A 25,970-nucleotide genomic window follows, 5' to 3' on the forward strand; every position below is an offset into this window, starting at 1 on the left:
ATATAATGGATACGTTACGTCGAGGAGAAATTCTTTGAAATAAGAATATTCAGTATTGCACATGTAGATGAATTACATAGAAAGCTTACATGTGAAGTAGTTCCTTGTTCGGTTGTCTAGAAAGAGAATACTTCCGATGCCGTAATCAGAAACGACGAAGCTGATAATTTACGTTCTGACACAAGAACGTAGACTGTCAGACTTTTAAGACACGTGAACAAACTTGAAGACACAAAAATGCTATCTTTATTAACAGATTCTTCCGTCGGTTCTTGGTAGAACAACATTATAATAAATGAAAAGCATCAGTTTGCTTTTGTTCTACAATGTTATTGGTGATTATACTCAGTAAATGTCTGAAGATGGCCTTGTAAGCCTAAAACCGATTAACAATAAAAGTAATATTGTAGAACAAAAGCAAACTGGTGCTTTTCATTCATCATGCGATCCTTATTTTAAGAGTAATTAGTTTGAACCATTTTACAGGATATTGAGAAATTACACTCCTGGAAATGGAAAAAAGAACACATTGACACCGGTGTGTCAGACCCACCATACTTGCTCCGGACACTGCGAGAGGGCTGTACAAGCAATGATCACACGCACGGCACAGCGGACACACCAGGAACCGCGGTGTTGGCCGTCGAATGGCGCTAGCTGCGCAGCATTTGTGCACCGCCGCCCTCAGTGTCAGCCAGTTTGCCGTGGCATACGGAGCTCCATCGCAGTCTTTAACACTGGTAGCATGCCGCGACAGCGTGGACGTGAACCGTATGTGCAGTTGACGGACTTTGAGCGAGGGCGTATAGTGGGCATGCGGGAGGCCGGGTGGACGTACCGCCGAATTGCTCAACACGTGGGGCGTGAGGTCTCCACAGTAAATCGATGTTGTCGCCAGTGGTCGGCGGAAGGTGCACGTGCCCGTCGACCTGGGACCGGACCGCAGCGACGCACGGATGCACGCCAAGACCGTAGGATCCTACGCAGTGCCGTAGGGGACCGCACCGCCACTTACCAGCAAATTAGGGACACTGTTGCTCCTGGGGTATCGGCGAGGACCATTCGCAACCGTCTCCATGAAGCTGGGCTACGGTCCCGCACACCGTTAGGCCGTCTTCCGCTCACGCCCCAACATCGGGCAACCCGCCTCCAGTGGTGTCGCGACGGGCGTGAATGGAGGGACGAATGGAGACGTGTCGTCTTCAGCGATGAGAGTCGCTTCTGCCTTGGTGCCAATGATGGTCGTATGCGTGTTTGGCGCCGTGCAGGTGAGCGCCTCAATCAGGACTGCATACGACCGAGGCACACAGGGACAACACCCGGCATCATGGTGTGGGGAGCGATCTCCTACACTGGCCGTACTCCTCTGGTGATCGTCGAGGGGACACTGAATAGTGCACGGTACAACCAAACCGTCATCGAATCCATCGTTCAACCATTCCTAGACCGGCAAGGGAACTTGCTGTTCCAACAGGACAATGCACGTCCGCATGTATCCCGTGCCACCCAACGTGCTCTAGAAGATGTAATTCAACTACCCTGGCCAGCAAGATCTCTGGATCTGTCCCCCATTGAGCATGTTTGGGACTGGATGAAGCGTCGTCTCACGCGGTCTGCACGTCCAGCACGAACGCTGGTCCAACTGAGGCGCCAGGTGGAAATGGCATGGCAAGCCGTTCCACAGGACTACATCCAGCATCTCTACGATCGTCTCCATGGGAGAATAGCAGCCTGCATTGCTGCGAAATGTGGGTATACACTGTACTAGTGCCGACATTGTGCATGCTCTGTTGCATGTGTCTATGTGCCTGTGGTTCTGTCAGTGTGATCATGTGATGTATCTGACCCCAGGAATGTGTCAATAAAGTTTCCCCTTCCTGGGACAATGAATTCACGGTGTTCTTATTTCAATTTCCAGGAGTGTTTATTGACAGTCATTAAAATCTATAATCTTACTTGTTGCTTGCAGATATCATAGTATGAAGATAACGTGACTAAATTGGTAGATCTGCGAGAATACACGTTGTGAAATCTTAAGTAATCAGCTGCCACCAGTGGCCGCAGTTGCTCAAATATCGATGACAGATTAGGGTACGCCACTCAATGCAGTTCTTGTGTCAGGGTACAACATTGACAGCGGCCAACAAGTGTTTATGTTCTAGTCCCTCGCCATACAATGTCTAGGTGTTTACAATGCGCAACAGTTGAACACGCTATTTATCGAGGTAGGTATAGACAGTGCGAGTAACTTAACGGAGAACTCGAAGATAGGGCCTCCCACTGCCCATAACACATCATAAATCTAACGCGTGCTGTTTGAATCACTAGCCTCCACATATGGATGCGTCCATCTCGAAGTTTTACGCGGTTTGAAGCGACGACGCGGCGCCGCGTCTGTGTTCTGTGTTGTTGGATGCACCGGCGTTAGAGCGCCTCCAGTGCTCCATACACCGTTATGTTGTCCATGTGGGTACTTGTCTTGCTGCAAGTAATTTAAACTATACAATAAGGCTGCAATCCCACGGAAAAAAATAACCGCTGCACTACCGCTTGCCAGCCATTCACAATAACAAGCTGGAAGGCGAGATGACTCATCAATCCTTCTACCCCTGGAACTACTAGAAATACTGCTGCTGCTCTTTAGGACACACATGTGTGTCTGGCCTCCCCACATTGGCTGCAGCAATAGTACTGCTGTTTCTATCGTTGAGGTATACGAACCATCCCACAGCGGCAATGTCTATGGTTCACTGATTGGTAGTACGATTACGGAGACAGCCTTGAAGAGGTCATTAGTAAGTGGATGGCACAGGTACTATCCATAGAACACTACAGAATCATGAAGATGGCGTGTGAGTACCGACCTGTAGGACGAGGACCGCTGGGAAGATCCCGCAAAAGATGGCGTGATTGAGCCGGAACCGATCGATAAGCCAAATTCCTGAAAGGAAAGAAAAAGACAAATTTATATCAAAATTCTCCCAATATCTTGAAATCATGTTTTTACTAATAATGGGAAAGAAGAAAAATACTCTTCATTAAGACTGAAATATCGAATTGTTTCGCTATCGAGGTAAATGGCAACATTTCGTCAGATAATTATATTGTTTATGGTATTCAATTTATTACACGATACGTATCGGAATGTACGCCATTCTCAAACGGTTGTAAAATACAGTGACAAAAAGAATACACTAATACATTTCAGTGACTTACTTTTTGCGAAACATCATGTAAATTTCTCGGCCATTTAATTAAAGGAAAGTAGAAATTAATTTCCGAAAAAAAATTTAACACCGAATTTGGTGCAAGAAAATGTAAAAGGCTCCTTTATTAAACCTGGCATCTATACGAGTGCTTATAGTACATGCGACATCGGCCAAACAGAACACACCCCTAGAAAGTAGGAAAGGCTTCGTGTCAGACCTATCAATAAGGGAAATATTTTGCAGGTAACACTGATCGTCACTAAAATTAGTGCATCAAGCGAAGAAAGGAAGAATTCCTTACATTCTCAAAGAAATAGGGGTCCAACAGAAGCCAATATGGCTACTGTTGAACGGAAAAACGGATTTAGCAAACAAAAGGTTTCTGGGCAAATTTAATTATGCTGTTCTAGAAACAGACATCTGATATTCTTCGGTATGAAAAGTTGTGCATAGTGTATCTGTTTCACAAAAATACACCCAATTTGCTAAGCTCCTTTCTTTAAAGTAATCTATTTGATTTGTTTTTGTGAACTTAGAATACCGCCAATCCGAACAGCATCTCCAGGCAGCTGGGGGTATAAGATTGATCGTTCACGTAAGGGCTATACTTTGACGTATGCAGCATCAAGTACACATCTCGAGGTCTTATAGCTCACTTTACGTCTTCTAAAGTAGACTGCCACTGTAGCTGCAGACGACGACGCTCAGGCGTAGTACCATTTATGAAGAAGTACTGCCGCTTGTGTGATTGTAGGAAAATGAGGATCACACTTTCACTAAAGAGTACTTAAATTTGTTTTAAGCGATTCCTAGAACCTACTTCGGGCAGTAATTGTTGCCACAGAAATTTCAACATTACACTCAAAATTTCACACTACCTTCCACGAGTGTAAATTAGTATTTGACTCTTACGAATAATAATCCTGACTGTACTTAGTGATCACGGAGTCAATACCAACAATCAGTACACTAATTCTTTACATTTAACACATTTCAGTTCAGGATATTAATAAACATAATCCGTAACTTAACGTATGGGACCGGGCTTTGCTGAGGACGCCAGTCGGCCTTGCTTAAGCGCTTTGACCGGTCAGCGTGAAGCAAAGGAAAGCTACCATGCGAAATGTGCCGCTTAGCCGGCAAACACTACGCCACAGCATAGTGATATTATACCCACACAGTTGGTTTTGTGACATAATGCAGAACAATAAGATTTGCTTGGTACTGATTTCCTGTAACTGTTGCACAATGGATATACATGTTTACATCCTGACCCTTCATATTTTAAGATAGCATACACATAAATTCTTTCACGACTGGTACAAAATAAAGGGTTCTGGAGAACCCTTAATTCGTAGGCAAGGACGTACATAGCATATGTCTGGTATGTGGATGTACAACATGGTTTAGCATTAACATCTTCACACTGAACGATACCTGTATGTCAAGGTATCATAAATAGACAAGTTTTCTGGCTTTCATAATGATAGCACGCCGACTTACGTAGTTAACCGGATGCTTATTAAATTTGACGGAAACTGTAACCGTAGGCTTCCGCGGCCGTTGTCAATGTCAATAAAATTCTTCTGGGTTAGAGACCGCATTGTCATTTCATAAATGACAATGCGGTCTCTAACCCAGAAGAATTTTATTGACATTGACGGAAATTCTACACTGTGTGTGGTTATGAGAACATGAACATCTAATGATTCCCGAACGAAACATGCTGTTCACCCATCTTAACGTCACGCGTTGCTATTTCTAAGTAAGTTGACAGTACTATTTAAGATCATGCTATGCCATAAAGTGCTGCAAGTAATTGCTATACGATGACAAAAATCATAGGATAACAATATGCGCGGTTCCAGACTGTAGCGCCCACGCCGGCCATAGTGGCCGTGCTGTCCTAGGCGCTACAGTCTGGAACCGAGCGACTGCTACGGTCGCAGGTTCTAGTCCTGCCTCGGGCATGGATGTGTGTGATGTCCTTGGGTTAGTTACGTTTAATTAGTTCTAAGTTCTAGGCGACTGATGACCTCAGAAGTAAAGTCGCATAGTGCTTAGAGCCATTTTTTGTAGCGCCTAGAACCGCTCAGCCACAATTGTGATTGTTGTCGAGGAAACAGGAACGGTATCGAAAGGCCTACCGATTTGAACAGTTGTCTTTGCAAGGGTCATTCCTGCAGTATTTATACTACACGCTGTGAGATGGGTGACGGAATCGGTACCGAAGCCAGCATTCTATTTGCTACCTGTTTGGTGGCCATCAAGCATGTCGCTTGTGAAGTGGAGCGCGTAAAACGCGGCGGAAAGTGAGGCGGCCGCTCTGGTATGCATCGAACACGCGCGGACCGCTTGTGCGGAACACGGTGTCCGCTGGGTCCGGCGCTGGCGCTGTGAATAACGGAGCGCGCAGGCTAAAACATTGATGTGACAGGCGTACGGGGAGGTCGCCATAGGAGGAGGGCTGTCCCCGTGGAATGGCAGCGCGAGGCTGCGCCGGACGGGACCCGACGGCCGGTCGTGGCACTTCGGGCGTGGCGTAATGCAGACCGACCGCCGCACCGGGAACCATCCGCCCCAGGAGTAAACGTGGCAGCACTCTGGCGCACCGCCTCTGTTGCGCAGGTCACAAGCTGCTCGAGCGGCGCCTTACCTGTCTCGTATCTGTCGACCTAGAAAAATCGTTCCTTGGTGTGGAGTAGCATGATTGAAATTCTCGAGAAAAAAAAACTACTGGTTTATTCGTAAAAACCACCTTTGTTCAGAGGACGACTGTGCGAAAACTACAAGAGATGCACATACACGGTCCAATCAAATTAATGAGATCACCTCCCATTTTCGACGTCAACGTGCTGCAACCACTCACAGACGGCACTCGGAAGCACTAGCGGTGGAGGGTATACTGTTGAGTGGTAAATTCGAGGACGAATTTCTCCGAAGGGTGGAGGAATGTTGAGTGGTAGTTAAGATAGGTGAATAAATTAGTGAAATCGAGGTGAAGTGAAGTAGAAATTAGAAAATAAATGAAAGACTTAGTTTAGTTTAGAAGAATTACACACTGGCAAACAACGAACAAATCAGCAGTGGGAACGGCCAGCGCTTGCAAGTCAGCATAGCACGTTCAGGAGAAGCTGTCGATTCGGCCTTCAGGGCATCGTGTTTCTCGGTTGTCGCGTGTGAGCAAAGGCCCTCGCCTACATTCCAAGAGCCAATGACCGATGTTAAGAAGATTCTTCGAGAAGCTTTTCAACGTGACAGACGAGGCAATGACCGTGAAGTCGTTCACCTCCAGTGAACTAAAGTGAATAAATACTCGAGACGCAGTGGTGCAGACAGAGGAAGAAGTGAAGAAGAGGAGCAGTAGTTTTCAGTCAGTTTCGGTGCTGAAGACCGTCATGCAAGAAGAGACTACGTCATGCACAGACGCACAAAGTCCGCCGCTGTAATGGAATAGCAAGCAGCAGCCTCGGCGCCAGAAGACAGAAGTTAAAAGTTATTTGAAGTCTGATTTTTACGTACCCAGGTGACTCGTGAGGACGGGAAGGAGACGGCCTCACATCAACAGTCACCTGTGAGCTGGGATGAAGATCTGACAGCCGAAGACTGGCAAGCGGGAGTCCGTTGTTCGAGTCCGGCACACTGGCCTTCCCCCGCCGCGCCGCTCCGCTGGCCGACGCACAACACTGACACACGCGGCCGCTTAGAGAAGAGAAACACTGGGGCGCCACATCCAAGGTACCACCATCCGAAGCACGACTTCGCTCTCAATAATTAAACGGGCCACAGCACGCGTCTCCAGTCAACTGGACGAGACGGCGACACGAGATACACACGGCCAGGCGTGATCAGACGCAGGCCGCTGCCGCAGCAGAAGGCTTCGCAAACGACACAGCTGCCGCTCTCCGAGCCAGAACAGCCAGTAAGAAAAAGTCGTACAAAACTTTCAATAAAAGTTATCTTACGTAAAAATGCTGTTTCACTCTACCTCATTTCCGAGCCAAGGAAGAACCCACTCTGCCCACATGTTGTTAAGACAGAAATTTAATTTATTTACGGTTTTCACCCTGACATAATGCTTTAGAATACAGAGCGTGTCGGACGAACGCGGGAAACAGTGCGGTAGTCGTCATAATGCGAAACCGGAGAGATTCATCTGACATTCAATGCTGGTATTTGGGCCAAGTGTGGAAGCATTTCCAAAACGACTTTGTGAACTGCTCGCGTTCCGCCGTGTTTAAGACATACCCTGCATGGCAAAACAGGGCTGTCCGAAACGGGCTTCGAGAGAACTGTGGAGCACCACAGGCCAGAGATGGGTTGGCTGAACGACAGACTAATTGTGTCCAGCTGGAGTCCACTGAATGGTGACAGGTGGCCCTTTAAGAAAAATCACGCTTTATGCTTCATCGGAGAGAAGGCCGTTTCCGGTACCGAACTGCAATTATCATCAGAAGGGTCCAGGCCGGAAGGGAGAGAGCATATGGTCTAGCGCAGGGGTCTCCAAACTTGTTAGTCCGCGGGCCACATTGACTCCTCCACGAAATCATAAGGGTCATGATGTAACTAGTGGGATTAAAGCACCCTAGCACTCCATAATTAGCGTAATGTAAGGCTAAAGGAGCAGATATAGACTAAGATCACAATATAGTAGTGATGAAGAGTAGGCTGAAGTTCAAGACATTAGTCAGGAAGAATGAATACGCAAAGAAGTGGGATACGGAAGTATTAAGGAATGATGAGATACGTTTGAAGTTCTCTAACGCTATAGATACAGCAATAAGGAATAGCTAAGTAGGCAGCACAGTTGAAGAGGAATGGACGTCTCTAAAAAGGGCCATCACAGAAGTTGGGAAGGAAAACATAGGTACAAAGAAATTAGCTGTGAAGATATCATGGGTAACAGAAGAAATACTTCAGTTGATTGATGAAGGGAGGAAGTACAAACATGTTCTGGGAAAATCACGAATTCAGAAATACAGAAATACAAGTCGCTGAGGAATGAAATAAATAGGAAGTGCAGGGAAGCTAAGACGAAATGGCTGCAGGAAAAATGTGAAGACATCGAAAAAGATATGATTGTCGAAAGGACAGACTCAGCATTCAGGAAAGTCAAAAAAACCTTTGGTGACATTAAAAGCAATAAGGCAGAAGGGATAGATAACATTCCATCAGAATTTCTAAAATCATTAGGGGAAATGGCAACAAAACGACTATTCACATTGGTGTGTAGAATATATGAGTCTGGCGACATACCATCTCACTTTCGGAAAAGCATCATCCACACAATTCCGAAGACGGCAAGAGCTGACAAGTGCAAGAATTATCGCACAATCAGCTTAACAGCTCATGCATCGAAGCTGCTTACAAGAATAATATATAGAAGAATGGAAAAGAAAATTGAGAATGCGCTAGGTGTCGATCAGTTTGGCTTTAGGAAAAGTAAAGGCACGAGAGAGGCTATTCTGACGTTACGGCTAATAATGGAAGCAAGGCTAAAGAAAAATAAAGACACGTTCGTAGGCTTTGTCGACCTGGAAAAAGCGTTCGACAATATAAAATGGTGCAAGCTGTTCGAGATTCTGAAAAAAGTAGGGATAAGCTATATGGAGAGACGGGTCATATACAATATGTTCAACAACCAAGAGGGAATAATAAGAGTGGACGATCAAGAACAAAGTGCTCGTATTAAGAAGGGTGTAAGACAAGGTTGTAGCCTTTCGCCCCTACTCATCAATCTGTACATCGAGGAAGCAATGATGGAAATAAAAGAAAGGTTCAGGAGTGGAATAAAAATAAAAGGTGAAAGGATATCAATGATACGATTTGCTGATGACATTGCTATTCTGAGTGAAAGTGAAGAAGAATTAAATGATCTGCTGAACGGAATGAACAGTCTAATGAGTACACAGTATGGTTTGAGAGTATATCGGAGAAAGACGAAGGTAATGATAAGTAGTAGAAATGAGGACAGCGAGAAACTTATCAGGATTGATGGTCACGAAATCAATGAAGTTAAGGCATTCTGCTACCTAGGCAGTAAAATAACCAATGACGGACGGAGCAAGGAAGACATCAAAAGCAGACTCGCTATGGCAAAAAAGGCATTTCTGGCCAAGAAAAGTCTACTAATATCAAATACCGGCCTTAATTTGAGGAAGAAATTTCTGAGGATGTACGTCTGGAGTACAGCATTGTATGGAAGTGAAACATGGATTGTGGGGAAAGCGGAACAGAAGAGAATCGAAGACTTTGAGATGTGGTGCTATAGACGAATGTTGAAAATTAGGTGGACTGATAAGGAATGAGGAGGTTCTACGCAGAATCGGAGAGGAAAGGAATATGTGGAAAACACTGATAAGGAGAAGGGACAGGATGATAGGACATCTGCTAAGACATGAGGAAATGACTTCCATGGTACTAGAGGGAGCTGTAGAGGGCAAAAACTGTAGAGGAAGACAGAGATTGGAATACGTCAAGCAAATAATTGAGGACGTAGGTTGCAAGTGCTACTCTGAGATGAAGACGTTAGCACAGGGGAGGAATTCGTGGCGGGCCGCATCAAACCAGTCAGTAGACTGATGACCCAAAAAAAGGCTAAAGAAAAGGTGAAATCGCAAAAATCTAAGGTTGTGGGAATAGCTAGCACTGAAACGAACTACGAATTTTATTCAGTTACATAATTCTGATTGGTGGACGTACCTGACCGAAATTTTGGCTTGTTTGATTTTGGCGAATTTCACCGACAAAAAAGTACGTCACTGCAAAGTCCTCACAAAAGCGTCCTGCAAAGTTAACGAATCTGAAAATCATTATTAACAACACTATTACTGCAAGACGTAACAGAGGTAGAGTATGTCAACGCATTGTTATTTCAAGCGGTCCAACAATAAGTTTAGTTACGTAGTCTTGCAGCGAGTAGCAGAGCCAATGTCGCGGTGTATTGGTCGCGATAGGCCTCGAAACTCAATTGTTAGCAGTATAGGTACCACCTCAAATATTGGGCGGGCCGGATACCGGAGATGTCCGGCCAGCTATTGCGGGCCGGTTTGCTGGCCCTCGCGAGCTGGTTTCGGCCCGCGGGCCGTACTTTGGAGACCCCTGGTCTATAGAATGTTTTCGTGGCCTCCTCTGGATGATCTCGTCATCCTGGCACAATGGGCCAGCACATGCTAGGGACTCGACTTTGCACATATCTTTAAATAGAACGTCACTCCACTTCTTTTTAACTCTCATCACAGGAGCTCAGTATGGAAACCGTTTGTGACGCGGCCAGCGTCCATATAACAGTAAAAATGCTGCTATAAACGTCGCAACACGGGAGGATCAGTAGTACTGACCGCATTAATTATCATTTCTGGCAACTCTTTCAGATTAAATGACAGTGGAGGCAGTGACAAGACTTTTGACAGAGCCCTATTATAAGAGATTACATAAAGTCAGAAGGGGCCCACTGAAGAAGAGAGTCAAGAAATGGTTCAAATGGCTCTGAGCTCTATGAGACTTAACATCTGAGGCCATCAGTCCCCTGTACTTCGAACTACTTAAACCTAAATAACCTAAAGAAATCACACAGATATAAGTCCGAGACAGGATTCGAACCTTCGACCGTGGCGGTCGCGCGGTTCCAGACCGAAGCGCCTAGAACCGCCCGGCCACTGATGACCTCAGATGTTAAGTCCCACAGTGCTCAGAGCCATTTGAACCTCAGTTTCATAGCGGAGTTTATATTTAGTACATTTATTTACAAAATTACTCTACGGAATTTCAGAAGTGGGCTTTGTTCTTTGAAATCGACGCTTAAAACCAATCGTGTTCTGACCCAGTGAGATACATGTGGAATACGGAGACTTTCTTCTAAATTCTATCTTCCGTTGTACTTAACATCTGAGGCCATCAGTCTCCTAGACTTCGAACTACTTAAACCCAAATAACCTAAGGACAGCACACACCTCCTTGCCCGACGCAGGATTCGAACATGCGACCGTAGCAGTCGCGCGGTTCCGGACTGGATCACCTAGAACCGCTCTGTCACAACGCCCGGCCGAAGAGGAGAGTCATCATATGACCCCTCGGCATGGAAATAATCAAGAACGTATGAAGGTAAACGTGATGCAGTAAAATGAAGTCGTCATGAAATCAGTCACTTTTCTCCTCAAAGAAAAATGGTCCGTAAACTTTTGAAGAAGACATGCAACAAATGTCGTTAACTTATACGTTATGCACCCCAAACATGTACATTATGCTGATCCTCATTTCATAAACGTTAAACGTGACTTCGTCACTGAAAACCAACTTCCTTGAGAAACCATCTTCCTCGAGTAGTCGCTGCAAATCATTGCTAAAGTCAGAACGAAGCTCACTGTCCTAAGTAGGCACCGCATGTGGCAACAGCAACCGGCATAGTATTACTCATAGACGTTTCCTTAGAATGTGCCTGACAGTTGACTGGAATACCTGCAGTCCTCTACTTGCACTGTCGACGACTTCTCTGGCCCCCTGATGAATGATTGACGCACACGCTTCCCACGGATTGTTGTGTCTGTTTGAGCTATCACCTGCATTTGGTACGAAATCGATGTTGAACCCGTACAACTGTTTCACATTTAGTAAATTCAACGACACAAGACACACATATCGCTCCATTAAATCATATATTAAACTATTTTATGTGGCGTCAAGACGACCCCGTTTTAGGAATTTTAGAAACTCCACCGTTCTAGTGTTAAACGCCATGTTCTGCTACACCTGCCTCATAGTTGCGCATTTTCTGAAAACGAGGGGCGTTCAGTATATCATGTAGTACGTATTTTTATTTTTAATTTTAGTTTTTTCTTTTCTCGGCCAATTTCGGTTGGGGAAAAATGCGAAATCAGACGTAGTGAAAAATTTCCGCTTCAGTCCCTATAGTATCATTAAGTTACGATAGGTAGCCTTAAAAAAAAAGTTCAAATGTGTGTTAAATCTTATGTGACAACTGCTAATGTCATCAGTCCCTAAGCTTACACACTACTTAACCTAAATTATCCTAAGGACAAACACACACACACGCCCATGCCCGAGGCAGGACTCGAACCTCCGTCGGGACCAGCCGCACAGTCCATGAACGTAACCATCAAAATGGCAGCTGGAACGGAGGTGTTCCCATGCAGAGAGGTAGTATCGAGTTTCGTCTGGCGGAGAACCAGAGCATCGAAGATATTCATAGGCGCTTGCAGAATGTCTACAGAGAACAGGCACTGAACAGAAGTAAGGAGAGTCATTAGAAGAGGCGTCTGTCACCATATTTAAAGGTGTGTGCCCACTTTCCTCGCCGCTTAGCAGAAGGCTATGAAGAGCAGCGAAGGACCGTTTGTGCGGAATTGATTGCCGTTACGATGTTGATCGTGTCAATTTTTTGTCGAACATCGTCACAAGCGATAAAACATAGGTTCATCACTTCGAACCGGAAACAAAACACCAATCCATGCAGTGACGTCACACCACCTCTCCTACGAAGAAAAAGTTAACCCACATTGTAAGGTTATAATACCCTTTACATACGATCCTTGGCTCGATTATGCTCAGCAAACAGAGAGTACAATTGTAACTGTTGTGGAATGACCGAGCTTGGGGGCAATAGCGTTCAGCCGGGCTGATAGCCCCTCATTGGAGCCAGTACCGTACAGGCAGAGCTGACAGTCGGTCATGCATACGGTTATTGTGTAAAGGCACACAGCTTGTTTGAAGTGTTCTTTAATTGTGTCTGATGATGTCAATACCCGTGTGTTTAACGAAATAAACGTTGCATAATAAAATCCACGAACAGCGCATTTCTACAGTATATCGCCCAGCGTCACCTATAATAATGGGTTAGGTTAACAGAAGGAAAGCAGCATCTGAAATTACATGCAGGCCACACGTTGCCAAAAAAAAACCTGTGTATTCGACGCGCAGACGCTGGAGTAGCCTTGCATATGGCGACACGTGTTCGAACTGCGATTCCAATGCAATTTCAGACATGACGGAATGGAATTCACAGGAATTGGCGAGTTCGTAGAAATTCAGCACAGCAGCGCTTCGAGTGAAATTCGGTTCGACATTGTGTAGCAGTGCCTGGGAAACGAATGGTAATGTGTTAATAACATTTAATTACGCGAAAGAACTTTAATTGCATGTAACTGGTAGCCTATAACAAACAGTGACTGTTGATAACATTGTTACCGTGGCCTACACACACCAAAACGGTAGTGTTGTAAATGAGGAAGGAAAGTTCAACGATTCAGAGAACAAAGTAATGTCCTAGAACAACCCTGGCTTCAGTGTGGGGCAGCGGTGGGGTGAGTGGACTGCTATAGCCTGTTGTAGCGTTGTGTACCATGGCGGGCTACAGCGAGGATGAAGCCTCTCCGTCGTTTCTAAGTCCCCGGTACAATACAATGTCCTAGAAAATTACAGAGCCGAATTAACAAACGATAGCGGTATTGTTGGCTCTGAATTGCGCAAGCCTAGTTCAGCGCTGTTGGTTTCTCCATAAACGGGAATCACCATTGTTAGTAATGACTTACTTACTCAGTTGTAAGGGAAAGCCGCGCGGTGTGACCGCGCGGTTTAGGGCGCTTTGTCACGGACTGCACGGTCCCTCCCGCCCGAGGTTCGAGTTCTCCCTCGGGCATAGGTGTATGTGTTGTTCTTAGCATATGGTAGTTTAAATTAGATTAAGTAGTGTGTAAGAGGAGGTACCCGTGGTCTAGGGGTGCCGGCACGGTAGCTTAGCGTGTTCGGTCAGAGGGCTACGTTACCACTGTAATAAAATAACTGAGTCAATCGATTATCAACGAACTTAAACGGATGTCTTACGACGTCCGCCCCGAGCAGATGCAACGAACAAGAGCGAACAAAAATGAGATTTAAAAAAAAAAGGGGGGGGGTAGCGTCTTTGATTCATAATCAAAACATCTTCGGTCCTAGGTTCGATCCCCGCCACTGCCTAAATTTTGATAAATAATCTGCATTGGCGGCCGAAGACTTCCGGCATAAGAAGTCAGCCTCATTCTGCCAACGGCCTTGTCAAAGAGGGCGGAGGAGCGGATAGAGGTTCAGGGCTCTCTTGTCCTAGGGGTGGGAAATTGTCCCTAAAGGCGGAAGAATCACCAATGATCAACGACATGAGGATGCAGAAGGCAATGGAAACCACTGCATTAAAGACACGTAACGTGTATCCACAGGACATGTGGTCTGTAGTTGAAGTGTCATGATCTCTCCATTCGCAAAAGATTCTGGAATAGTCCCCCATTCGGATCTCCGGGAAGGGACTGCCAAGGGGGAGGTTACCATTAGAAGAAGATTGAATAATCAACGAAAGGATAATGTTCTACGAGTCGGAGCGTGGAATGTCAGAAGCTTGACCGTGGTAGGGAAACTAGAAAATCTGAAAAGGGAAATGCAAAGGCTGAATCCAGATATAGTAGGGGTCGGTGAAGTGAAGTGGAACGAAGACAAGGATTTCTGGTCAGATGAGTATCGGGTAATATCAACAGCAGCAGAAAATGGTATAACAGGTGTAGGATTCGTTATGAATAGGACGGTAGGGCAGAGGGTGTGTTACTGTGAACAGTTCAGTGACTGGGTTGTTCTAATCAGAATCGACAGCAGACCAACACCGACAACGATAGTTCAGGTATACATGCCGACGTCGCAAGCTGAAGATGAACATATAGAGAAGTGTATGCGGATATTGAAACGGTAATGGAGTATGTAAAGGGAGACGAATGTCTAATAGTCATGGGCGACTGGAATGCAGTTGTAGGGGAAGGAGTAGAAGAAAAGGTTACAGGAGAATATGGGCTTGGGACAAGGAATGAAAGAGAAGAAAGGCTAATTGAGTTTTGTAACATGTTTCAGCTAGTAATAGCGAATACCCTGTTCAAGAATCACTAGAGGAGGAGGTATACTTGGAAAAGGCCGGGAGATACAGGAAGATTTCAATTAGAATTCATCATGGTCAGACAGAGATTCCGAAATCAGATACTGGATTGTAAGGTGTACCCAGGAGTAAATATAAACTCAGATCGCAATATAGTAGTGATGAAGAGTAGGCTCAAGTTCAAGACATTAGTTAGGAAGAATCAATACGCAAAGAAGTGGGATACAGAAGTTCTAAGGAATGGCGAGATACGTCTGAAGTTCTCTAACGCTATAGATACAGCAATAAGAAATAGGCAACACAGTTGAAGAGGAATGACGTCTCTAAAAAGGGCCATCACAGAAGTTGGGAAGGAAAACATAGGTACAAAGAAGGTAGCTGCGAAGAAACCATGGGTAACAAGAGAAATACTTGAGTTGATTGATTGATGAAAGGAGGAAGTACAAACATGATTCGGGAAAATCAGGAATACAGAAATACAAGTCGCTGAGGAATGAAATAAATAGGAAGTGCAGGGAAGCTAAGACGAAATGCTGCTGGAAAAATGTGAAGACATCGAAAAAGATGTGATTGTCGAAAGGACAGACTCAGCATACAGGAAAGTCAAAACAACCTTTGGTGACATTAAAAGCAACGGTGGTAACATTAAGAGTGCAACGGGAAATCCACTGTTAAATGCAGGGAGAGAGCAGATAGGTGGAAAGAATACATTGAAAGCCTCTAGGAGGGTGAAGATTTATCTGATGTGATAGAAGAAGAAACAGGAGTCGATTTATAAGAGATAGGGGGTCCATATTAGAATCGGAATTTCAAAGAGCTTTGAAGGACTTACGGTCAAATAAGGCAGAAGGGATCGATAACATTCCATCAGAATTTGGTGTGTAGAATGTATGAGTCTAGCGACATACCATCTGACTTTCGGAAAAGCATCATCCACACAATTCCGAAGAGGGCAAGAGCTGACAAGTGCGAGAATTATCGCACAATCAGCTTAACAGCTCATGCATGGAATCTGCTTACAAGAATAATATACAGAAGAATGGAAAAGAGAATTGAGAATGCGCTAGGTGACGATCAATTCGGCTTTAGGAAAAGTAAAGGCACGAGAGAGGCAATTCTGACGTTACGGCTAATAATGGAAGCAAGGCTGAAGAAAAATCAAGACACGTACATAGGGTTTGTCGACCTGGAAAAAGCGTTCGACAATATAAAATGGCGCAAGCAGTTCGAGATTCTGAAAAAAGTAGGTGTACGCTAGGGGGAGAGACGGGTCATATACAATATGTACAACAACCAAGAGGGAATACTAAGAGTTTACGATCAAGAACGAGGTGCTCGTATTAAGAAGGGTGTAAGACAAGGTTGTAGTCTTTCGCCCCTACTCTTCAATCTGTACATCGAGGAAGCAATGATGGAAATAAAAGAAAGGTTCAGGAGTGGAATTAAAATACAAGGTGGAAGGATATCAATGATACGATTCGCTGATGACATTGCTATCCTGAGTGAAAGTGAAGAAGAATTAAAGAATCTGCTGAACGGAATGAACAGTCTAATGAGTATACAGTATGGCTTGAGAGTAAATCGGAGAAAGACGAAGGTAATGACAAGTAGTAGAAATGAGAACAGCGAGAAACTTAATATTAGGATTGATGGTCACGAAATCAATGAAGTTAAGGAATTCTGCTACCTAGGCAGTAAAATAACCAATGACGGTTGGAGCAAGTAGGACATCAAAAGCAGACTCGCTATGGCAAAAAAGGCATTTCTGGCCAAGAGAAGTCTACTAATATCAAATACCGGCCTTAATTTGAGGAAGAAATTTCTGAGGATGTACGTCTGGAGTACAGCATTGTATGGTAGTAAAACATGGACTGTGGGAAAACCGAAACAGAAGAGAATCGAAGCATTTGAGATGTGGTTCTATGGACGAATGTTGAAAATTAGGTGGACTGATAAGGTAAGAAATGAGGAGGTTCTACACAGAATCGGAGAGGAAAGGAATATGTGGAAAACACTGATAAGGAGAAGGGACAGGATGATAGGACATCTGCTAAGACATGAGGGAATGACTTCCATGGTACTGGAGGGAGCTGTAGAGGGCAAAAACTGTAAAGGAAGACAGAGATTGGAATACGTCAAGCAAATAATTGAGGACGTAGGTTGCAAGTGCTACTCTGAGATGAAGAGGTTAGCACAGGAAAGGAATTCGTGGCGGGCCGCATCAAACCAGTCAGTAGACTGATGACCCAAAAAAAAAAACTTGAAACTTGAACTAGAATTAATCACGAATGGCACAAGCAAAGAATCGCACATGCGACTACAATCTGTTCAGAAGGAAAGCAAAAAAACGTGGAAGGAAAACGAAGAAATGCAAGAGGGAACAAAGAAATACGAAACGAAATTGAACATATTAACAGATACTGACAATGATTTGTGAACTGTGTAAGGTGTCAGGTAAATCCAACACCTTCCATGAAAACCCTGACATAATAAGCAAATCTACTAGTATGTCACATAGCTCCAAATAAATCCTGACATTAAATTAACCAAAGTAATACAAGTAACGAGTGAGCAAATGGAATGCCACAGACTAACACAAGAATGCCTAAATGCATGTCGTACCTTCCCACCGTGAGGCAGACGCAGTTCCGAGGGGAGAAACGAGGACAGAAGCCGAGAGCAGAACCGTGTTAAGCTAGAAGGCCCTACGATAAGAGACGGACTGGACACCCACGTCGCCCGCCTTCCTCTAAGTCTACCACCTGCACGTTTTAGCGTGAGGCTTTTTCGCGTCCCTGTTATGTTTAGGACCACCCCCCAGCCCATGTTAAAAGCTGGAGCCCTCCAGAAGAACAGTATAAATCTTACGATAACGCTAGAAGGACCACACCAGCTGCAGATTTTTGCGTGAGACTTTTTAGCGTCTCTGTTATGTTGCAAACTTTAAAAACATTGCCCCACCACGAAAAGTGTAACGTTTCTCATTGGATAGACAGAATTTTGTAGGTGGAGCTTAAGGTTAACATTGAGACCCTGATTGGTCAGATGAAAACACAGCCAGATAGTTTTTTTAAACCAACATCGGTAAATTGTAGTAAGGAGAAGTTAGGAGAGAGTTGCTTCCGAGATGGCGAGTTGAGCGGAGCTGTGCTGCCCGCCACTGCCCAGATGCAGCCCAAACACCGACAAGGTAATGAACGCCGCGATGCCGAATTTTTGAGCGCATAAGGCTTCACTCAGAACTGCAGAAGTCTCATCTGTTACACCTCCTTTTTGCGTAATACTAGTGTCAATCGTAAATTAAAGCTCATGGTGTTCACATTTGCCACTTGAAGTAAAAATCTGAAACGCGATGATTTCTCTGTTATATAGTTATTGAGAAGCCACATCAGCCACTGTAATTTACGACAAGTTAGATAAGTTATTAAAGATAATTGAGGGTCACTGTAGACCATTTGGATAGTTTTCTCTTTTGTGAAACTTAAATTAAACCTAGATTATAGATGTGATATGGCATAGATCATCCCTCGATCGATTGTAGAACTTAGAAACCCATTCAGGGAATATTCGTTCACATTTTTGTTGAACGCTGTTGGTTTTTATCATCCTGTATTAAAACATTTCCTTTTATCAATAGTGCAATTTATAAACGATGTTTTGTGAGTAGAATAAAATTTCCAGTGGTAAACTTAACTGCTGTTTCGACGTTATTTTACCTGCTAACTAAAAATGGGAAAGCCTTGAACCCCTTCCACTAAATTTAGTTAGTATTAAGATTCTTTTACAGGGAGTGCAGTGGAGCTGACGCTGGGATCATTTAGTATTTGGTTATATCATCGCTAGTCTCACTGAACTCTTCTGCATTCTACATGTCATGTGTGGTCTGGCGTCTCCTTACCAGCAACAGGTCCCAGGTTCAAACTAGTCAATTCCCTAAAAAATACGCTCAGAGCGTCGTTGCGCGAAAGTGGTAGGGAGACACGATATAGAACAGACACCACCATGAATGTTTAGAACCGAACTTACTAAGACACTCGATGGAAATCATGATCAACTCAGAGAGGAATGGAAAGTCAAGCACGAACAAATTGAAACGGATATCCAAGAATTTAACATGCAAGTTACGAAAAATGCAGGCAAACAACGGAATAGTTTAGTAAAGGCCATGAGAAAATACGGGAGCAAAATGACGAAATCATAAAATTCATGAATACGTACAAGAAGGACAAAAAATCGATGAGAATAATGATTAACAGTGTACGGATGCAGCGCAACGAACTGAAGTGAACAATGAAACATCAAAATCCGTAACTTAATTACGGGACTGACGAGAGGTTTATCCTATTAAGCAAAGAGAATTTGTATGACGAAATTAATGCTGTTTTACGCGAAGCAGATAGCAACAATGCTGGTGTGACGCATGTAATTCTTGAAAAATGGACTGAGCACCAGAAATTTCCAGAACTGTGATCCGAAACGAGATATTCACGGCATTGCCGTTGTAAAGCAATTCAAACACGTATTCGAAGCCTTATAATGAGGGCACAAGAATTTACATTTGCGGAAGTCACATGAAAGATGAGGTGGATGTGTGAGGTACCGAGAGCCCGAAAATCACGGCAAGTATGAAGAATTTGAGTCCGCTTTATTAAATAAACATTGGTCTAAAGAGAAGCAGTGTCAGTTACGGATGAAGTTTATTATTATCTTGAACTGAAGAGTGTTAAATATCAGGAATTTACATACTGTTTGGCAATTTCAACACTTCAATCAGTTCTTCTTGCTTCGCTTCAGACGATTGTATTAACGATAGAATCTTGATTTGTATACCGTTTAGAGCATTCTCATCATCGTTATTCTCGTCATTCCCAGAGTGACTGACATTTACAATTTCATTTTCTCCTCGAAAACATGTTAGCCTTATCTAGACGCACACAGCGCTGCAATAATCTTCAATTATTAACCCTGTAAAGGAAATCTTTTCTCCACTATTCACCTTAATCCGCAGACAACAGAATCAATACTAAACTTCGATTGTTAGCCATCTCTTTCAAGAACCAATCCAACATTAAGAGAGCCAAAAATTACTGCACTCTGTTCGTCTGCATCTTCTTGAATCCGAATCTTCTGTAAAGCCTGTCATTTAATGGGTTTGCTCCCATTACCGACTGCACTGACAATGCGTAACACCGTTAACAAGGAACATTTGGAATGCATCCTGTTATTTAACTGTGTAAATAAGCTTTCAGAAATGGCGTTCGTTCCACTCGCTGAATCTGTTAGAACATCTATAATTACACCACAAGTTTCGATTTCAGCAAAAGGCATTTTAATGTTTTTTTTCTGTTTCTTCCTTTTTCCGGTGCAAATCTTCTACTACCACCGACTTATTTTCGAAGGGCGCGTTTGCAGAATTAAAGTGAGGGACCATGTTTCGTTCCGCAGTAAGTCATATGCAGTACCATTAGCCAGGAGGGAAGCCGTTTGTAAGGAAACCACGATAATTCTGAATAACAAAATAATTGAGAGCTCAGACAGTGAATACTCCAAACTGATACATGCTGTTGCTAAGAAACTGGTAGCGATCGTATTGTTCTCGATGCATGTGCGATGAATCGGATAATTCTGCCCAAGCCTGATCAACCTGAAAACTTAGTGTTCACTACTAAAGTTCTAAGGTGCCAAATATTTTAACTGTCTTGACATTTCCAGCAGCTGTCGGCAACTGCTCCTAGACGAAGATAGTACAAAATCATTCCTTCACAACGGAAGATGTTACCAGTTTCAAAGGATGTTATTCTGTTTGTCAGTATCTTCAGCAGCTTTTATGCGAGCGCTTGATGAAGTGTTAGGAGAATATTTATTAAAGCATGTGACTATGTTGATGACTATTCCTTAGTACTGCCTCCTGGGAGGAACATGTGGATATTCTTTGTCGAACACTTGACGCTTTTAGAATAGCAGGAGTTGCCATTAACTTGTAAAAATCAGAATTCGCCAATCCACAGGTTAGGTTTCTTAGTCGTGTTATTTCGTCGCATGGAACTAGAACGGTCCCTGCAAAAATGAACACAGCAAGGAATTTTCCGTTACATTGATGCCGCAAGCAGCCGAAACCTTTTATCGGTTTCTGTAATTTCTATAGCCGTTTTCCGCCCACACTTAGTTTATCTTCCACAGTGTTAATGGAATTATTAAAGAAAGATACTATTTGGAAGTGGGGTAAGGAACACCAAGACGCGTTTGAACTATTAGAAAACAACTATATGAAGCACCAATAGAGCACCACCCTGATCTAAGTAAGGAATTTCATCCCGGGACTGATTCAAGCGATTATGCCATAGGCGCAGAATTATATCAGTTAACGGAAATTAACGGAGTAATTGCGCATCACGCAGTTATATCCGCGAGCCTTGCCCTCACTAGTTGTGCAAGAAAATATACTGTCACAGTAAAAGAAGCACTCGCTATCGCGTGAAGTTTTGAAAAGGTTCGCTTTTATTTCTTTGGAAGACATACAGTAGTAGTGACAGATCATAATTGCAAATTGGGCGTTGGTTCTTCAATAGTACAGCTTCGAAATAAGTAGACCCTACATACCAGGAAACACAACACCGGACGCGCGGTCAAGCTTATCTGTAGGGCATGAATATTTTAATGTTGCACACCCGCGGCAGAAAGACGTGAAGATCCGCTTTATGAGAGGCGTGGAAGGTGTTCGTTCCATACGGAAAACACTCAGAAACATAAAACTTGAACAGGACGCCAGTGTACACTGCTTTAGGTGGTGATAAAATACCTCAGTATTATTGAAGAGGATGGACTTTCATACCAACAGAAAAACGGTAACTGGGATCACTGCAGGTTGTGCATACTTATACTGTTGTATGTATGAGCTAAAAAAATATTTGTATGTGAGCTTTGCTTATTTTGGACCTCCTGGGTGCGTGCTGAAGCTACAGCGAAGTGTTATTTTCGGCAGTGTGGCTTCGACAGTGTGCTCAATACTGAAGTCTTGCGAACTGCGTCATCTAGAATGAGATTTTCACTCTGCAGCGGAGTGTGCGCTGATATGAAACTTCCTGGCAGATTAAAGTTGTGTGCCCGACCGAGACTCGAACTCGGGACCTTTGCCTTTCGCGGGCAAGTGCTCTACCAACTGAGCTACCGAAGCACGACTCACGTCCGGTACTCACAGCTTTACTTCTGCCAGTATCCGTCTCCTACCTTCCAATCTTTACAGAAGCTCTTCTGCGAACCTTGCAGAACTAGCACTCCTGAAAGAAAGGATACTGCGGAAACATGGCTTAGCCACAGCCTGGGGGATGTTTCCAGAATGAGATTTTCACTCTGCAGCGGAGTGTGCGCTGATATGAAACTTCCTGGCAGATTAAAGCTGTGTGCCCGACCGAGACTCGAACTCGGGACCTTTGCCTTTCGCGGGCAAGTGCTATACCAACTGAGCTACCGAAGCACGACTCACGTCCGGTACTCACAGCTTTACTTCTGCCAGTATCCGTTTCCTACATTCCAATCTTCACAGAAGCTCTTCTGCGAACCTTGCAGAACTAGCACTCCTGAAAGAAAGGATACTGCGGAGACATGGCTTAGCCACAGCCTGGGGGATGTTTCCAGAATGAGATTTTCACTCTGCAGCGGAGTGTGCGCTGATATGAAACTTCCTGGCAGATTAAAACTGTGTGCCCGACCGAGACTCGAACTCGGGACCTTTGCCTTTCGCGGGCAAGTGCTCTACCAACTGAGCTACCGAAGCACGACTCACGTCCGGTACTCACAGCTTTACTTAGGTCCCAAGTTCGAGTCTCGGTCGGGCACACAGCTTTAATCTGCCAGGAAGTTTCATATCAGCGCACACTCCGCTGCAGAGTGAAAATCTCATTCTGGAAACATCCCCCAGGCTGTGGCTAAGCCATGTCTCCGCAGTATCCTTTCTTTCAGGAGTGCTAGTTCTGCAAGGTTCGCAGAAGAGCTTCTGTAAAGATTGGAAGGTAGGAGACGGATACTGGCAGAAGTAAAGCTGTGAGTACCGGACGAGAGTCGTGCTTCGGTAGCTCAGTTGGTAGAGCACTTGCCCGCGAAAGGCAAAGGTCCCGAGTTCGAGTCTCGGTCGGGCACACAGTTTTAATCTGCCAGGAAGTTTCATATCGAACTGCGTCATGTAACTAAAGTATCCAATGTGCAGCATAGAGGTCTATACACAGTATACTACCTCAAAAATCTGATGAAAACTAGGCATTTGACCTCTTCGCCCCTGCCTCCATCTCAAGGAAATTTCACTCAAATATTAGTTGCTATGGACATTTTTTCAAAATTTATACTTTACCTACTGAGAAAAGTCAGTACCAAAATGACAATCAAGAAACTGAGAGAAGAATACTTGGTGAATACAGTTAAACCCGAGTGCATTCTCTCTAATAACGGTCAACAATTCCGTTCACGTACGTGGAAAGATTTTATGCACGATAAAGGGCTTAGACACGTTGCTGTTATCTGCTTATCAGCCTGCTTCCAACGCATCTGAGCTCTCTTTTCGGGAGTTGCGACGTTTGTCCCTTGCCTATTCGTGGCACACACTAAACGGATTGATTGACTAACTGATTTTGAAACTGTGATGAACAGCTTTGCTCATGATTCAACTAGATTATCCCCATGTACTGTTCTCTTTGCCAAGAAACCGGACAGCCTATTTCATACATGAATTGAGTCCCCGCAAGAAGATGACATCACGCTCGAAGAACATTTTGAAATTGATGTTTGACGCAGTGAAGAAGCAAGCTGAAGAAAGGAAGTAAGCACATGATAAAATCGTTAGGCCTATCACCAGTATAGTCGGTGACTTAATAGTTATCCGAACGAACACGAAATTTAAGTATTGACTATGAAATAAAGACGTTTCACCACTATTACAATGGGTCAATTAGCATTAGGTAAGTAGTACGTCCGAATTTGGTGGAAGTACAAAGGATACAATCTGGTCAGTATCACAGTTTCAACACGTAGAAAACATCAAAATGTACTATCAGTGAGAAACAGTGCCGCGATAAAATTTTCTGGAGAGAGCTATTTTGTTTACAACTGACAGTCCAGTGAATTATAGAAATGGACAGTAGTAGAGAGCTGTTTTGAGCTAGGATCAATGGACTGAAGTCGTTACCTACAGTGAGTTAGGTTTAAGCATGTGTTGTTCTGAACTGTATTATGCTACGCTGAAGAATGCTGATGCGGGCGATGTTTGTGTCACGTGATGCGAGTGTTTGTTAGTAAAGGCTGCAGTGGAGGCTAGGCGATGCGCGCGCAGCTTCTGTGTTATTGCACCTCTGCTGCATGAACGATTATTGGGTTCACATGTTGGCAAGCAGTCTGGATGTTCAGGCACCCCGGTTGTCGCTCGATTGCTGTTAAAGTTACCAACTGTCCCAAATAACCAAGCTCCCAGCGAATTGTGCCGATGAGCGCACAGCTTGCATTTCACTTGTCTACTACTGCCTGCCAGGCGTAACGTTGGCATGCTGTCTGCAAATTAAGCACTTGTCACCGCTCATTTGTTGACATGTAGATCGACCACACGCGCAATGTTTTGGTAAACGTAGACGCAAATTCGTAGTTCCAGTTGCTGGAAAGATGACAACGGAGTGTTAACGCCCCTTGCTGCATCGATGCCACAGCCCTTATCCACTAACATACGACATAATTACGTGTGCTTTACACTTTATACAGTAAAGCATCTAAAGTAGGGTAGCAGTGTGTGTGTGTGTGTGTGTGTGTGTGTGTGTGTGTGTGTGTGTGTGTTTACTGTGATTATTTGTCCCCGACGGTGTCGATGCCACAGCAATAATGTGTGATCTACTCAACATATAGAGAGGAACCAAACTTAGAGCACACAGTAAGGTGATTATTGGCAATTTTGCATAGTACAACTACTGAGTATACTCAAGTATGTTTAGTGCAATAACAATGTCTTCTCAAATATGCTTTGATATAAACCTTATATACCGATAACAGCCTATCTCCTATTGTCAATATTACTGTAATTATTTAAATAACCTGTACACTGTGTGCCAAAGTAGTTCATTGCTCTGACCATTTTCTTACTAAAGCTCAGGTAAATATAAGAAGTAACAAAGTAATAACATTTCCATATGTTTATTTGTGTAATGGTAGACAGATTTATATTTTTATGTCACTGAATTGTATTAATTTACCAAAGTTATGTCTTTGTTTATGAGAATAAAGATTTTACATAATTAAATGACGATATCGACTGTATTGCGTTACTTGGGACAGTGAAGTCAAATGTATAGGTCAAATCAGGCACATTGTTTCATTTACATGTAATTAAGCCATCAGATTAATAAATGCTGTATGGGCTAATGAGACATGAAGACAATTTGCAATATTATTTTCTCGATTTGTTTTTATGTCTTCACTTAGATGCATCTAGTAGTATATTGAGCATTCTTATTGCTTTATAAAAATGTTGATACTCTAGCGTCTTAGCGTGCAACCGAAGAGCTGTATTTTCAAATAATATAGATCTTAGGAAAGTGATTTTGTCCATTCATACAGTTACTTAACTTTTCATAAGATATGTACTTTTGATTTTAATATTAAAAATACATGACTCCATTTAATTTAAAAATGTTACAGTCTGGTGTTGATGGGGATATATAAGCGTACAATATGCTTTAAATATGATCTTCGGATCGATTGTGTACAGGAAACGGAGAGTACAATTGTAATTATGGTGGAGCGACAAAGCTTGGAGACAGCAACGGTCAGGCAGGGCTCATTGTCGCTCATTGTAAGTAACGTACAGGTAGAGCTGACAGTCTGTC

At 43.7% G+C, this 25,970-nt stretch overlaps 1 protein-coding gene across 1 annotated transcript in view; it reads right to left on the bottom strand.

Moving 5' to 3' along the window:
- Window positions 1-2,424: 2,424 nt before the first annotated feature.
- The window catches only part of LOC126365679 (zinc finger X-linked protein ZXDB-like), a 600,435-nt gene continuing 576,889 nt past the window's right edge, over window positions 2,425-25,970 (bottom strand). The window contains exons 4-5 of the mRNA XM_050008171.1: window positions 2,865-2,941; window positions 2,425-2,482 (exon numbers count right to left, since the gene is read on the bottom strand). Coding sequence (XP_049864128.1) covers window positions 2,425-2,482; window positions 2,865-2,941 — 135 coding nt within the window. The remainder of the gene's footprint in view (window positions 2,483-2,864; window positions 2,942-25,970) is intronic.

This window comes from Schistocerca gregaria, chromosome 1, assembly GCF_023897955.1.
Source record: "Schistocerca gregaria isolate iqSchGreg1 chromosome 1, iqSchGreg1.2, whole genome shotgun sequence".
Lineage (NCBI taxonomy): Eukaryota > Metazoa > Arthropoda > Insecta > Orthoptera > Acrididae > Schistocerca > Schistocerca gregaria.